Below are 17065 nucleotides of genomic sequence, written 5' to 3'. Positions count from 1 at the left end.
CTCCCGGACACAGACTTTATCGCAATTGGGCCGACTACATCGGAACGTCCCTCGGCCGACCCACATTCCGGACTATCCCCTCCTGTCCGCAGTTTCTGTCCGTGTCCTCCATGCTCGCTACTTCGAGATTCCCGCGAGAGGTCGAAGGTATGGGGGTAAGCAATCAGATGAAATTCACCTACTCCGTAAATAGGCACCGGGAACCACGGTTTTCAAAATGTTCAAATGTATGTGAATTCCTAAGGTCATCGGTCCCTAGGCTTACACACTACTTAAACTAACTTAAACTATCTTATGCTAAGAACAACACACACACCCATTCCCGAGCGAGGACTCGAACCTCCGGCGGGATTTGCCGCGCAGTACCGCGATCCCCTTGCACCGAAATTCTGAGCAGATATTCCTGTCAGTGGATTTCGTCTCGCAGGAAATCTATATATCTTTTGAAAATGTGTGCAATGTGTGTATTTATACTCCACGTCCACTAAACCAATGGATCGATTTCAGCAAAAACTTGTACACACGTCGCCTATTTTCTAGAAACAAGCACTGTGTGACTACTATCTACCTTCTATAGTAGTGGAGATAAGAGTGAAAACGCGGTGATATTGAAGCATAATTTAAGAATGCCTAGGGCAATTTAAATCAAATTCCGCCTATAAATCAGTCTTTTTTGTATAAAAGCACTGTGGGAATAAGCTACACCTTGGTATGTGGATGCGGACAAGAAGGTGATACTTAAAACTGTTCTAAACGACTAGTTGGAATTTATTTCCTGTATTTAGTCGTTTTGGAATATCTTGAAAGTATGAAGTGCAATTTCTCTCTTATTTGTGTTGTTCAGCGTGTGTTTTCAGAATGAGAAGGAGCAATACAGCGAGTTAATAATTTTATCATTGTGTTTCGCTACCAAACGCTCTTGGACAGCTTCCCTTATAATTTTTTTATGTATATACAACGTCATAAATGGAAGATACAGTAAAAATATACGTATAAACCAACGTATAAGGAAAGGTTGTAGCTCGTCTCCTATTTTGCTTGCAATTCTATAGACATCTAAATAGGAAATGGATGTATAAAATAAACGGGGGAATTTGTATTCACCAAATGTTACGCTTATGACGATGCTACTTATTGATGATCAGATTATTACAAGTAAAACGACAGACGAGATGCAAAGAACATTACATATGTTACTGGAGTTTGCTATATTAGTAACTTTAAAATTTCCGTAGAAAAGACAAAAACAATGGCCTTCAAAGGTAAATATGCTGTTAGAACCTAAATCGTAATCAGTAACACTATAGCAGAGCAAGTAACCGGTCTTAATCACTTAGGAACATAAGGAAAGGGTCCAAAAAACAGATTACTCATGTTCCAACAACCATGCGGTACAATAAATACAAGCCTAAAAAGTAAATCCAGAAAAGGGATACAAATGAAGTTCTACAATGTAACGTTAATACCTGCTTTGCTCTGTGGATCTGAAACATGGATGTTGACAAAAGCTGATAAGAGCAAGATACAGGTTTGTCTGATAGTCGTTATGCTCTTACTTTGTTCATTAAACGACTGAAGGGAACTGTGTCAAACACCTTGCGGAAGTCAAGAAACACGGCATCTACCTGAGAACCCGTGTCTATGGCCCTCTGAGTCTCTTAGACGAATAGAGTGAGCTGGGTTGCACACGACCGTCTTTTTCGAAACCCATGGTGATTCCTACAGAATAGATTTCTAGTCTCCAGAAAAGTCATTATACTCGAACGTAATACGTGTTCCAAAATTCTACAACTGGTCGATGTTAGAGTTGTAGGTCTATAGCTCTGCACATCTGTTCCACGTCCCTTCATGAAAACGGGGATGACCTGTGCCCTTTTCCAATCCTTTGGAACGGTACGCTCTTCTAGAGATCTACGGTATACCGCTGCAAGAAGGGGGTCAAGTTCCTTCACGCACTCTGTGTAAAATCGAACTGGTATCCCATCAGGTCCAGCGGCCTTTCCTCTTTTGAGCGATTTTAATTGTTTTTCTATCCCTCTGTCATCTATTTCAATATCTACCATTTTGTCATCATATTTGTAATCATATTAAATATCTTCCACCTCGGAGAGTGGTACAGCTGCCGTCATTTTGCTCCTGATACGTTGACAAAAAGAGTAGTAGAAGTATTCAGTAGGGCTGAAATATACTACTTGATGCCATACTGGATACTTCGGCTTCCAAAGTATGAACGTACCATGCGATAAAGGTACTCCATCACATTTCCGCAAATGAGCGACAGGTACCGACGATTGCCCAAAAGACGACAACGAAATCTCGCCTACATTTCGTGTGGGATTTACCCCGTGCTTACTCTGGGCAGGGAAAGAGCGTTTTGAAGTAAACAACTGAGGCAAAGCGCGTGACTGTCGCGCAGTTGTGGAAAGTGAATTCGCCCTCGAGGCTTTCCCCACGTTCACCTATATACGTGCGGCGGCCGGCAGTTCGGCCACTGTGCAAGGCTTTTCCCAGTAACAAGCAGCAGCCGTTCTGTAAAGGTGAGGCCTATTTTTTATTAGTGTAGTGTATTGTGAAAAGTAACTTTTACTATTATTTTTGATTACTGTATCATAAACGGTTTAGAGGTAACTCCTCGCCGTCACTTGACACACTGTTTAACACTTCGACACCCATCTAGATTTACGGGTCGTGCCTTTCGAGTCTGCACTCATGTTTTCAGCTGTCGAATTACTCTCTGAAACTAGAAACTGTTTATGTAAATTTAACAACAGTTGTGATTAAAAATGGTCTGAAGAAGACTAAAATAACGATAGTTTCGTTCGAAAAAAAAATTACTTTCTGAATAATTAGGGTGACCTTGTTTTTGAAACCCCTAGAATAGAAAACCGTTCATTCATTTATTTCGATAAATAACCGTCATCTATAACACATGGTCACTATGGTTATTAGTTTTATTTCCATTGTGTTTCTTAGTACCGCAGGTTACTACAAGATGACACTCAAGTGCCAAATTATTTGAATGTTTTCTAGATAATTGTATGGAGATTTTGAGACGATTGTATTCCTTCTAGAACTTCGAAGAGGCTTCACAGAGTACTAATGGTCCTTCTGCCTGTGGGATAACAGAGCAAATTGGTTGACAAATCGTGGTTTCACACAGCTGTATTAATCAGTTTATTACACAGCCAGCTTTACTCAGAAACAGCTGATCTTTAACTGTATTGGGTCTTCTTAATCAGATGTGTACCAGCCCATAACTGCTGACAAGCGTCCTGTTACAAGAAAACATGAGTTATATGCTCCTGTTTCATGGCTGAATGGAAATGCTCGCAACTGACATGATGCTTGATGGTAGCTATGGGTTGTCACACATATGATTACAACCTCAGAATAGTGCTAAAGATGTTTCGTTTATGTCTGAAACTTAGGTATAAATTTCCCTCACTGTGTGGCCATCTTCAGTGCTAAAAATCATGTAAAGAACCAGTTACAAGAAGGTAACATGCATGTCTTGTTCAAAAATGGTTCAAATGGCTCTGAGCACTATGCGACTTAACTTCTGAGGTCATCAGTCGCCTAGAACTTAGAACTAATTAAACCTAACTACCCTAAGGACATCACACACATCCATGCCCGAGGCAGGATTCGAACCTACGACCGTAGCGGTCGCCCGGTTCCAGACTGTAGCGGCTATAAGCGCACGGCCACTCCGGCCGGCTGCATGCCTTGTTAAATGTACAGAGTGCATAAAGTTTAAATGTAAGTCACCCGTTAAATACACACCAGTACATATGTATGTAAGTTTTTAAAAAAACAATACAAATAATAAAGAAAACGGTAAAACGCACGACTGTAAAATAAAGTCAATACATGTCAAAGCACCGTACATGTAACGGGGGAGTTGCAGATTGCTATGATTCCCACTGAAGCCAGGTCTGTTACAGTTATAAACAGCGGATTCAGTGTGAACTGAATTTCTGACGTGAATAGCCCAGTTGGGACTAATGCGTGTATAAGTGGTTTTAATGTTTCGGCTTACATTTAGTAGCATATATTTTACGACTGATTTACATTTAAAACTTATGCAATCCGTATATTAAATAAGGTATGTATGTAAGCGTCCTTTACATGCTTTTTCGCACTGACTATAGGCACACAGTGAGCGAAATCTAGATGTGTATTAAACATAATTTGCGACTGATTGCTGTACCTGTGACTATTTTAAATTTATGGAATATTGAGAAACAGTTGGTGCTCAATGCAGTCACTTGGAGCCGTTTACTTCTTTACAGAATAAGCCAGTGCACGGCGTAACGTTAAACAGGTGCGATCGGTGTTACAACTATAGGATATAGAAAAGGGAGCACTCTAACGAAAGGCTGGTAGTATGACGAAGCAAAAAAAGAGTACCTTGTTGATTTTAAAGTAAGACGAGGTCTTTATGTCCGAATATCTTTCTTCATTACTATTATTTCGTGACTACCGTTACTTGGGGTGAAAAAAGATAGTTTTCAACTTCAAAGAAAAAGAAAAACGATAATTTCAAAAACAAATATGATAAGCAAAATTGTATGGGATTATAAGTCTGATGCCTAACTTCAAACTTATAACCAGATTTGGAACGTATTTCATGCTTTGATAACACAAAAAACTTGGTGTTTCCTGTCGCCCCGCAGAGAGGGACGAGTAGAACAACAGTGTTAATCTCTTTTATTCTATTTATTGGACCTTGTAGGTGAACAGAGACATCTCAAAATCTGTTTAGAAACATAAGAAACAATGTTTATTTATTTGGATCAAAAAGGAAGAATATTGCGTGAATAGTGGATTTTTAATTCTGTTTTCCAAGCAAAGATTTTTGTATCACTGCTTACTTCATTGTAAGATTAAACTGATAAACTTAGTTTCCTTGTTAACATGTCAAATCACTGACAGATCTTTATAAATGATGTCTTGAATCTACAACTCGTATCTCCAAAAGTAACGAAGAACTTTCGAACAATATCTCCTCGACTAAAAAGGGAAGTGACTCCTCACCCGTTAAAATAAACGAACTTAATCTGTCTTGTTTTTCAAAAAAACGTCAACATAACCTATGTCTTCGAAGTTGCAAGTTTTATATGCATACTATCTAAATGACGTCTTACATTCTCCATGTACTTTAATCACAGCATAATCTTCTTAGCTGAGAACAGTGTCAGATGGTTCAACATTTCCGTCAAATTCGTGTTCTTTTTTTTAAGAAACCCTGGTGATTAGTGTTTCTGTCCACTCCACAAATTCCAAATAACAACCCTACATTTTAAATATACTTTAAAACTGAACTGTAACTTAGTCAAAACGGGATTGCAAATTTCCTTATTATGTACTTAAATTAAAAAAGGTCAGTTTGGATTGGTACTTACAAATAATGTTCGAAGTAAGCAAGCTGAGCACCACACCCGGTCTTTGATATAGAATGGATAAAAAAATCAAATGATAGTGTCTCCAACTTTGAAACTTATAATTACCCTGCTACATTAGACCGCTAAAAATCGAGAAAAATAAATCTTTGAATGATATTCCCATCTGTCTTCCGACGCTAGCACGGAAATTTTTTGGTAGTTTCGTTTCTACTCGTCCCATTTTTTCTATTCACCCCATTTTACAGTACTTTTTTCCTTGTTTAAGTCCAAGCTTCTGAAGAGTTAAACGCAGACAGCCAGATGATTGCAGCTTAATACCCGAAACACGTATCTTTCTCACATTCGTAAGATAACGATAAAGCTTATTCCTTGTTTTTCTGATACTTATCCTTCCCAATCCCCAAATGTACAGCGAGCAGTTCGGATAATAACCCACTGAGAGGAGTCAGGACCTTTTATCCCAAAAACAGGGAGCTGATAGTGGGGCAGAGAGAGTCACAGTTTGGAAGATTTGGCAGATTTACACTTCGGGCAATTGTCTTACAACTAAGGGAAACCTCCCGAAAACCTTGGTCAGAACCGGGAATGGGAACGGAGGTAATATGGCAAAAACGTGAGCCGCGCGGAGTGGCCGAGTGGTTTGAGGCGCCGTGTCACGGGTAGCGCGACCTTCCCACGGGAGGTTCGAGCTCTCCCTTGGGCTCAAAAATGGCTCTGAGCACTATGGAACTTAACTTCTGAGGTCATCATTCGCCTAGAACTTAGAACTACATAAACATAACTAACCTAAGGATTATAACCTGCGACCTTAGCGGTCCAGACTGAAGCGCCTAGAACCGCTCGGCCACACCGGCCGGTAGTCCTGCCTTGGGCACGGGAGTGTATGTGTATGTTCTTAGAATAAGTTAGTTTAAATAGTGTGTAAGTCTAGGGACTGATGACCTCACCCGTTTAGTCCCTTGAACATTCTGAACAAAAAAAGTGAAAGCCTTGTGTGTGTGTGTGTGTGTGTGTGTGTGTGTGTGTGTGTGTAAAGGTGTATTTGTTTATGTGCTTACAGAGTAAAGTCGAATAACTGCTCGACATGTGCAGTGTACCGTGGGGCTACGAGAGAGCATATATCGTATAGAATCTCTTGTATGAACCGACGTACTGAAACAAGCAAGATTTTAAAGGGGCTGTAAAGAAATTCCTCTACAATAAGAATACAGTGCTATAATGCTTGCTGATACTGCCATTGAAGAATTTGCAACGAATCTGAGAGATCTTTGTAGACAAGAGAAGAGGCCGCATGAACATCAAGAGCTCAGACGGCAAGCCAGCACTAAGCAATAAAGGGAAAACTGAAACGACGAAAGAACATTTAGAAAGTCTGTAAATCAGAAACAATAACATAAAATGGAAGAGGAAGTAGGTGAAGATGAGATGGAAGATATGTTACTACGAAGAGAATCTGACAGAACCTGAAAGACGTAAGCGGACACAAGACCCCTGGAGTAGATGATATTCCCTTACATTTATTGAAATCCGTGAGAGAACGAGACTTGACAAAACTATTTCACCTTGTGTCCTAAATATATCGGGCTGGAGAACTACTTTCACACTCCAGGAAGAACATAACTTCAGTGTCAAAGAAAGCAGGTGTAGATAGGTGTGAACGTCACCGAATCATCTGTTTAATAATTCATGGGTGCAAAATATTAACACGAATTATTTACAGAAGAATGGAGGAACTAGAAGAAGTCAACCTTTTGGAAGATCAGTTTGGGCTCAAGATAAATATAGCAAGAGACGAGGTGATTCTGACGCTACGTCTTAACTTGTAAGGTAGTTTGAAGTAAGGCAAATCTACATTTGTAGATTTAGAGGAAGCTTTCGACAGTGTTGACTGGGTTAAATTCTTTGTAATTCTGAATCTAGCTGGGATAAAAGGCTGGGACTGAAAGGATGGTTGTAACTTACGTAGAAACTGGACTGCAATGAAACAGTCGAAGGACACGAAAGGCAAGCAGTAGTTGAGAAGGGTGTCAGACAATGTTGAAGATCGTCTCTCCTGTTATTCAGTCTGTACACTGAGTAAACAGCAAAAGACGCCAACGAGAAATTTATCAAAGGACTTGGAAGAGAGTGTTAACGGAACGGATATCTTCAAAATATTTTATAAGATGAACGCCATCAAAAGTAAACTAAGGGTAATAAAACGTAGTCTACTTAAATTAGTCGATACTAATGGAGTCCGATATGTGGAATGAGTCACTAAAAGAAGGAGATTAGTTTTGCTATTCAGGCAGAAAAATAACTGTTATGATCGGAGAGCATATACTCGTAAAACCTAGAATGCCAATAGCAACAAAAGTATTTCTGAGTAAAAAGGAATTTTAAGTGTAAGTATTGGGAAGTGTTTGCTGCAGACATTTGTTTCGAGTGTAGCCTTGTTCGGAAGTGCAAAGTGGACGATATGCACTTCAGAAACGAAGAAAGAAGAAGCTTCTCAAACGTGGTGTTGCAGAAGAATTCTGGAGATTGTATGAATAGATAAAATGGCTAATGCAGAGGTACTGAATCTAATTGGGTTGCCAGTACTTCAATAGAGGCTCGGAACTGTTGTTTCTCACTGTGCTGCCGTTTTTGCTGTGTAAAGAATTGCGCCTGCCAGATCGCAAGTAAGAAACTTTTTTCTCGGCTACGAAAATTGCACCAAGTTGAAGAAAAAAAATGAAGGACGGATTTGTCATGTTTAGGAATACCATAAGGTCTATACCACGTATGAATTTTAAAATATTTACACGGTTTTTTAGCAGACAGAGTTTCTGAACTTGAAGCTTGTTACTAACTAAACATTGACAGAAAAGCTCCTAGGATGCAAAACGCGTAAGTGGAAAGGTGTTTTGGTAACCAACGAAAGCAGAAAGTATTTCAGTTGCCTCAATAACTTGGGAGGTATGATATATTTGAAGCTGTTGCCCGAACGGGGAACTATCCCTTGTTCCACAAACATTAACAAAACTCTGGTCCAAATTGAAATTACGAAAAGAGTTTTTAAGATCGTAAAGACACTCTAAGGATCTATGCCAACGTGACTTTCCGATTTTTTTACGTAATGTTCGTAGGCGATGAAGACTTTGAAGTGATTTACTATCACCGCGAAGGGCAAGGTATTCTTGCAGCTTCCTGTCTCTACCGTGCTCGACGAGATGATGTCGGAGCTTCGTACCGTGAACTAATCTGTTTCCGACTGTAGTCTACTTTTAGAGCCTGTTAAGATTAGGACTTTTTGAATTTCCTTCCTTATACCAAGATAACACCTTCTCGAACTGCTAATACTTCAGCAATGTAATTAGACGCTCCATTAAGTATAGCATTCCTCCAAGTGTTTGTTAAAGGACAGCGGAATGTATATACTGTTCCTTGCAGTGGATTGGAGACATCCGGGTAGATTTGGACGTAATTTGACCAACCAAGTTCTGGTTGTCTTCTGTACTGATTGGCAAGAGGGAGGAAAAAAAATCGATTCCCAGGCAAGCTGTCTCGCACGGATAGCTTAATCCTGATACAAGCGTGTGTTTGCTACAGATGTGGAGAGCAACCGCTGTGATGGCGCTGGTGTTCCTGCTGTCCGCCCTGGTCCAGCACGCATGCGCGGGAGGGATGGGCCAGGATGACGAAGAGGACGCAACAGCAGGGCCGCGCAGGGGACGGACTTTCGGCCTGCTGGGAAACGCCCTGTTCGGCGAAGGACCGCTTGGAGGCGCAGGCGGTGGAGGGCTCTTCGGGAGCGGCAGACCCGGTCTCTTCGGTGGCATCCTCGAGGGGCTCTTCGGCGGCGGTGGTAAGTTATAGAAGCGACCAATGTGTGAGGGCATGGAGAAGATTTCGCTGGTGGTGTTACAGTTAGCGTCATAAATTTCGTCTGAGCTTACAAGAAGACGGCAGGACCGTGGGGTCGGGGATTTGTCCGAAATTTTGTGTGGTTGAAAGAGGATCCCTAACACCTCACATGGTTAAAATATTAGGACGCACTACTCGGAAAATCAAGGGAAAAATCTATCCAAAGTTTCTTAGGTGCCGTATGACTATAAATTGTTAGTTCGTTCCCAGGCCACCGTTTGGTATACATGGCTAGCGCTCGGACCGTTACGCCAGAGGTCTCGGGTTCGATTCCTGCTCCGGTACTTTTTTTCTGTTGCTTGCAAAATTGCAGCGCATTGTTACAGGAGAATCGTGAAATTAATTCGTGGAAATATTGTATAAAAATTCATTCTACAATTCACCATCAATTATCGTCACCAATATTCCTGGTTTGCCTCAAAATTATCAGAAACTCAAAACATTTTTGTAAATGTTAATAGGGCATTTTTTTTGTACAGATTTATTGCAAACTCCCTGTCATTGTAAAAAAATCCTTTTTTATATCTTGCGCAAGATGTCGCAAAAATTATTGCTTTGTTTGTTTTTACGATAATTACCACTGCGGTTCTTGTTTATAAGTATTATATGCATAAAAATAGAATGTTTCGTAATCGACTTTGTTATTCTGATTAAAAACCCAATGTTTTTTCCTCATATACTTTACAATGAAAAATGAAAAAGCCACCGCCATGAATTGTGTTGTTGGACAAAAAGAAAATAATTTTTGTTCAGTTATGTAACTGATTTGTTAAAGATAATTTAGGTTTAGGAAACTTTCTGAATACTTGGTGGAATAACAAAAGAAAATGAAACAGAAGAGAAAAAAGTACTGAAGGAGGAATCGAACCCGAGACTTCTGGCGTAAGAGTCCGAGCCCTAAATATCTTTTCTTTTTTATTATTCCACAAAACAGTAACAAAAATGGCTACAATGAAAAGAACAGACGGCGGCTCGGCAATGCACAAACATTTTCCCTCATATGGCACCTAAGAAACTTTGGATCGATTTTTCCCCGGATTTTCGGCGTAGTGCGTCCTAATATTTTCAGCACGTGAGGTGTTACAGGTCCTTTTTAACCACACAAAATTTCGGGCAAACCCCCGACCGCACGGTCGCGACGTCTCCTTGTTAGATCGCGTCGTATTAAAAATGTAGCAGTATCACCTTCATCGTGCATCTAAATCCTACCGGAGTGAGTAGCGTAAAATCCCTTTATTTCGTGAACAGTTCGAAACATCGGAACGAGGTTTTTGACCCATGCCAGTATGCGGCCCTTCTGTTGATGCGTACGAGAACAAAGTTTTTACGTGCAATCATTTGCTGATGAATTTACCTCTTAGACGATGGGCGTTAGCAAGAGAATTCATTTTATCACAGCTGATCCGCACTTGGTAGTGTTCTTGTTTCTGTTACTACTTCGAAACTGTTTTTATAGTAATTGTACATAGGACTATATCGCCATCAACAACGCCAACTACATCCCACTTCAGGTCAGCCTCAAGGGCCTCTCTGCTCTCCACTCCTCCATGTTCTACATATAGCCGATATGCCTAAGCCAACTCTTCTAGTATATCCCCTCATAAGATGATGACATGTTGTCCTCTACCCTACTTTCCAGAAATCCCATCGATCCTTCCAGATTCGTCTCAGTCAGCTCACCTGCTTTTGCAACAAACGTTTCCTGAAAACTAACCCTTACCAAACCCAGGCAATAATTACAGGGCCAACCACATGTAGCTTCTGCCCCTGCTTCTTTAACCTAGAATTTACGACTGACCTATTCAGCTAACTAACAGACTAAAATACCACGCTTGACCGCCAAATAACAGGGAAACCCCATCTACTAACCATACAACAGAAAGACCACAATAGACTAAAACTACTAAAACCACTCACCGGACGAACATAGGAACTGCACCTTTCCACCCCACCCCCCCTGTACTAAGCAACTGTAGCATGAATTTGCAGCTCTCCAAAATTCCATCAAGACAGATCCAACAATGACATGCACTTCCCTTAGCTTTTCGGATTCGCTTACCCTCTCCTGTGAGAATCCTCTGTCAACTTATAAAATTCGCTTCTATATTAAACACCTAAGAATACCCGACGTCACCTGCAAACTTAACACAAACTCCCCTATAGTTTCTCTCCAGCTCTCTGATCCTGTTACTCTGCGGCGTCTGTATCCACAAATTCCCACAACACTGCATCTACACACTCTCCGCATCCTCTCCGAACGATTTTTTTTCACCTCCCCTTATCTGACGATGAAAGCTGCCCAGATATATACCTGCGCCGGCAGATATAGTAAAATCTGCTTCCTACCCCCCTATCCTAGTCACTCCACACATACCCTAAGGCTTGGTTCGGAAACTTCCCTCAGTTGCCCGAATCGTGAATCAAACACCCATCCACATGAAGCTCGTACCACACACCACTCAAACACTTACAGATCCCATCACATCCTCATTCCTGGCAGTCTGCACAAACTCTACATTTCATATTCTCTGTGCAAATATTTCAAACAATCAATAAATCGACATTTAATCTTTTTACGGCAGCAACTGACCAGCTGAATTTTATTTCGTAAAAATATTTACTTTTTAATGCCAGGTAAAAAAATTTGTATGTTTAGGCAGCTGGACCATTTGGTGCCTTGTCCTCTTGTATGTCAAAAACCACTTGAAAATAGCAAACAGCCGAATTTGTCCAACAAGCAATAATTTTTTTCGTACATCCATCCTCAGCTCAATTAGGACAACAGTTGATGGATATATAGGGTGTTAGAGGTTTAAGTCCAGATATTTTTAAGACTATTCTCATTTATTGTTCCGTCTCATTTGCCCTTTTTTATTAGGATACATGTTTCGATCACTAAGGATAAACTTCAGAACTAAGCAGTTGCGTCAACAACCCGTTTTGTCTGCACAGAACTACGTATCAGAGTACAGAGCAACTCAGGCAAAAACAATAACTGCGTTATCTTAAATATTAATACTGCTTCTGAATCCCTCAAGTCGAATAAGTAGGCTACGGTGCAAATATTTTTGTAAGTTACTGAGGACGGTGTAGTGAACAACATTACATTAGTATTTACGTCACTTGCAGACTAATAATTATATCCATTAGGAGTAGTATGTTTTTAGGTTGGTTAATACCTCAAAGTATATGTTGCAAGAGCAAGCCATTAATGCATATTTTTCACTGGGCAGCAGGTCAGATGCTGAAGTGAGGACGCGTGGGCGCAAAACGGTTAGTCGGCACTGACAAGTATAGACCATTTACCGTTACAGCCACGACAGTGATGAGAACATCATGTAGTAACTTATGTAACGTATTTGCTACAAGACAGACAGAGAAAACACAACTCACATACTGAAGTTTGTACATAATAAGGTACTAGATCACAATATCTGTACGAGAAGTAATTATAGTACGGTCAGGCGTGTGTCTGTATCTATTTACGAAATTGCAACCAGTTTCGGTGATACATTCCAGGGTCATCAGGCCCTTGAATTGGCAGACAGCGGTTCTGTAACCAATTGTACACAATGCCACAAAAGGGAATAAAAAACGGCGCTGTACTGGTCACATCGCGCGTGAGCAAATCTGCGGACACCGATTTGTATTCCATTTTATGGCATTGTGCACAGCTCCCTATAATACCACCATCTGCAATTGAAAGGCCTAGTGACGGTGGAGTGGACCACCGAAACCGGTCTCATTTAAATAAATAGAAACAGACACACAGTTGACGGAGTGACCATTACTTCTTTTACAAAACCAATTACAGTTTACGATGGATATGTTATTTCAGAAATTTTGTACTACTGTGATACAAGCCCGAAGGAAAGCAGTGTAAGTTCATTGTTTTGTCACTCATAATTCTTGGCTGAAATCAACGGTGTAAACTTTACAGACTATTTACGCTATTTTCCAAAATACACTCCTGGAAATTGAAATAAGAACACCGTGAATTCATTGTCCCAGGAAGGGGAAACTTTATTGACACATTCCTGGGGTCAGATACATGCCATTTCCACCTGGCGCCTCAGTTGGACCAGCGTTCGTACTGGACGTGCAGACCGCGTGAGACGACGCTTCATCCAGTCCCAAACATGCTCAATGGGGGACAGATCCGGAGATCTTGCTGGCCAGGGTAGTTGACTTACACCTTCTAGAGCAAGTTGGGTGGCACGAGATACATGCGGACGTGCATTGTCCTGTTGGAACAGCAAGTTCCCTTGCCGGTCTAGGAATGGTAGAACGATGGGTTCGATGACGGTGTGGATGTACCGTGCACTATTCAGTGTCCCCTCGACGATCACCAGAGGTGTACGGCCAGTGTACGAGATCGCTCCCCACACCATGATGCCGGGTGTTGGCCCTGTGTGCCTCGGTCGTATGCAGTCCTGATTGTGGCGCTCACCTGCACGGCGCCAAACACGCATACGACCATCATTGGCACCAAGGCAGAAGCGACTCTCATCGCTGAAGACGACACGTCTCCATTCGTCCCTCCATTCACGCCTGTCGCGACACCACTGGAGGCAGGCTGCATGATGTTGGGGCGTGAGCGGAAGACGGCCTAACGGTGTGCGGGACCGTAGCCCAGCTTCATGGAGACGGTTGCGAATGGTCCTCGCCGATACCCCAGGAGCAACAGTGTCCCTAATTTGCTGGGAAGTGGCGGTGCGGTCCCCTACGGCACTGCGTAGGATCCTACGGGATTGGCGTGCATCCGTTGGTCGCTGCGGTCCGGTCCCAGGTCGACGGGCACGTGCACCTTCCGCCGACCACTGGCGACAACATCGATGTACTGTGGATACCTCACGCCCCACGTGTTGAGCAATTCGGCGGTACGTCCACCCGGCCTCCCGCATGCCCATTATACGCCCTCGCTCAAAGTCTGTCAACTGCACATACGGTTCACGTCCACGCTGTCGCGGCGTGCTACCAGTGTTAAAGACTGCGATGGAGCTCCGTATGCCACGGCAAACTGGCTGACACTGACGGCGGCGGTGCACAAATGCTGCGCAGCTAGCGCCATTCGACGCCCAACACCGCGGTTCCTGGTGTGTCCGCTGTGCCGTGCGTGTGATCATTGCTTGTACAGCCCTCTCGCAGTGTCCGGAGCAAGTATGGTGGGTCTGACACACCGGTGTCAATGTGTTCTTTTTTCCATTTCCAGCAGTGTATTTCTGTTTTACAAAAGTTGTTGTAGAAGTGACTCAACATGCTACTGCCAGCAATGCGCCATAGACTTCCTAAAGTAAGTCCCTAAAGTAAATGAAGTTGTAAAGTGTATGCTTTAATTTCAGTAAGAGTGTTTTCGTTGTTGCTATTGTGATTAGGATGAGATGATTGCGCTGTGTGCAGGTGTGAGACCGCTGCCGATCCTTCTTCTAGGGACCGGAGGGTGGCTGTCGCCCTTTCGCCGGCCCTACCGGCCATCTCCGGCGGTGCCCTACTACCCCAGGCCCTACGGCTTCCAAGGGTACCTCGACGACGACGGCGATTATTACTACCGCGGCGGAAGCGAAGCTCACCACTTAGTGCCAGAGTTCCACTAGCGCAGAAGCTGCCACCGCCACTGAGACCATCAGGTGCACTCGTCCTCTCTCTAGCAGCTTTTAAATAATCAGGAAGTGTAACGCAACTACACCCAAGATTATTGACCAATGTCGTCCACAGGTCTTTTCTGTTACAACTTACCTATATGCCCAGGTTTGTGAGAAATCTCCCGTCCCCATCCCTTAGGATCGAAAGACACCGTTAGAGAGACAAATGTAGACGTTGTAATCTTATACAGATTTTAGTGATCTGTAGTATAATACATTCCAGCAAGATGACGTCTGATGTTATGTGACACTTTATGATACACGTCAGAGGGCCAATATATGGACAATGTGCTTGCGCTCAGAGTTACAGCCATTTTTTCTCCGGCTGTATATTTCTGTGGTGCTACTTTGTAAGGTTCACGTAGCTTCACCACTTCTAAAGGGTGATTACTAATCCTAACTCCTGGAAAAGGAAAAATTGTTTGCATATATTTAGTATGTTTTAAGTAATGTGATACACAAAGTTTGTAAGTATTGGGGAAGTACTGAAGGGTTAAAAATGTAATTTGTTTCCTGAATGTCTTTTATATCTGAAGACTGCATACTGAAAATTCGAAATGGTATGCTTTCTCCTCTCTTCATATATTTCAGCTGCTGAATTAATTATCTCCTTTCTGCGTTCCAGAAATGGGAATACAAAAGTTTTATGTATATAACATAGCCTATACTTGCGGCTGTAACAGCTTCCATCTGTTTACCTTATTGCTTTTGCCCTTCTATTTGTTTTATTGCTCTAAGCAATTCGTTATTACGTTGGAAAGTTGTATATTTAATGTTATTATTAAAACTTGATATGAGTTAATAAGTTTTATTTTGTGATGTGCTGATTTCGTTTGACTTATAAATATAATTTGATACATTAGAAGTATTTTTTTCTAACAAATCACCCCAAATTAAATCCTCTATCTTCTTTTCGTATACCACCCTACACTGTACATTATTCTCGCACAAACCATCAGCTGTCGACGGTTCACTGACTGACTGGTGAGCATTTTCCTAGTGTTTGAACTTGTTTACTGTCGACTACTGTAAGGATACGAGTTACGAGACCTCGGGCACTTGAACTGTGCCCTAGCACATGAGAGTCAAAGTTAGTTTTATGTTACATTCTTATGTGAATGATGCACTGCGATACGTTTCTGAACAGGTATTGAAGAGACGAAGTGGACTGTTGAAAAAAGATGGAACGTTGTTTAAAATATATATGATGCTGCTTGTACCTTCGTAACAAATAAATTTACAAGAAAGGTCACCGCGCGGGATTAGCCGAGCGGTCTTAGACGCAGCAGTCGTGGACTGTGCGGCTGGTCCCGGCGGAGGTTCGACTCCTCCCTCGGGCATGGGTGTGTGTGTTTGTCCTTAGGATAATTTAGGTTAAATAGTGTGTAAGCTTAGGGACTGACGATCTTAGCAGTTAAGTCCCATATGATTTCACACTTTTTTCTTTACAAGAAAGTCAATCATGATGGTTCATGGCCCTCTGGTACCTAACAAGATTTGTTTGGGGCGTTCTTTATTCTGCTTGTGGACAAAAAGTTATATGATGCGATCAAGATTAACGGGATACGGTGTATAGATTCTGTTTATCTTTTGTGTGTTAACTTTTTATTGTCCTCTTGCATTTTGTTTGTAGTACATGCGTGGATTAAGGTTCTTCAGTTACGTTTTCCATCCTTTGATGATACCATGGGTACTGGTCACTTTCGTCTGGAGTAATATACGCGTTCAAAATGTTCCAGTTCCTGGACATTCCTATACAGCTCATCGAAAAGTTCACACTGTAACGGGGGGAGATAGCACTGTGCTTAACACAGTGGATTCGCATTCGGGAGAACGATGGTTCAAATCCCAGTCCAACTATCCAGATTTAAGTTATCAGCGGTTTCCCTAAATCGCTTAAGGGAAATATCAGGGTGGTTCCATTGAAAAAGGCACTGTCGATTTCCTTCCCCTCTTTTCGAAATCCGAGCTTGTGCTCCGTCTGTAAAGACCTCGCTGTCGACAGAATGGTAAAGTCTAATCTTTATTCCTTTGTCCTTCGAACTGTGTCGTTTAAAGGATGTGGTAAAACCAACATCTAAATGCTTCACCATTCGTTAGTAACACTGGCAGAATTCTGCCAGTGTCTGA

General features: G+C 41.9%; 1 protein-coding gene across 1 annotated transcript; it reads left to right on the top strand.

The window, feature by feature from the left end:
• Positions 1-2461: 2461 nt before the first annotated feature.
• LOC126284780 (uncharacterized) lies at positions 2462-15800 on the top strand. Its single transcript, XM_049983940.1, has 3 exons — positions 2462-2537; positions 8979-9234; positions 14694-15800. Exons 2-3 carry the CDS (start codon positions 8979-8981, stop codon positions 14885-14887), a joined length of 450 nt encoding a protein of 149 aa, XP_049839897.1. The 5' UTR covers positions 2462-2537; the 3' UTR covers positions 14888-15800.
• Positions 15801-17065: the final 1265 nt, after the last annotated feature.

This window comes from Schistocerca gregaria, chromosome 8, assembly GCF_023897955.1.
Source record: "Schistocerca gregaria isolate iqSchGreg1 chromosome 8, iqSchGreg1.2, whole genome shotgun sequence".
Classification (NCBI taxonomy): Eukaryota; Metazoa; Arthropoda; class Insecta; order Orthoptera; family Acrididae; genus Schistocerca; species Schistocerca gregaria.
The sequence above is the reverse complement of the archived record's forward strand: the minus strand, read 5'-3'. Positions and strand labels throughout refer to the sequence as shown.

What these genes read in the sequence shown, in the direction of transcription:
- LOC126284780 (XM_049983940.1), top strand. Translation starts at nt 8,979, where the DNA reads ATGTGGAGAGCAACCGCTGTGATGGCGCTGGTGTTCCTGCTGTCCGCC. An exon ending in GGGGCTCTTCGGCGGCGGTG is followed by an intron (nt 9,235 to 14,693) that starts GTAAGTTATAGA and finishes CGCTGTGTGCAG; the next exon opens with GTGTGAGACCGCTGCCGATC.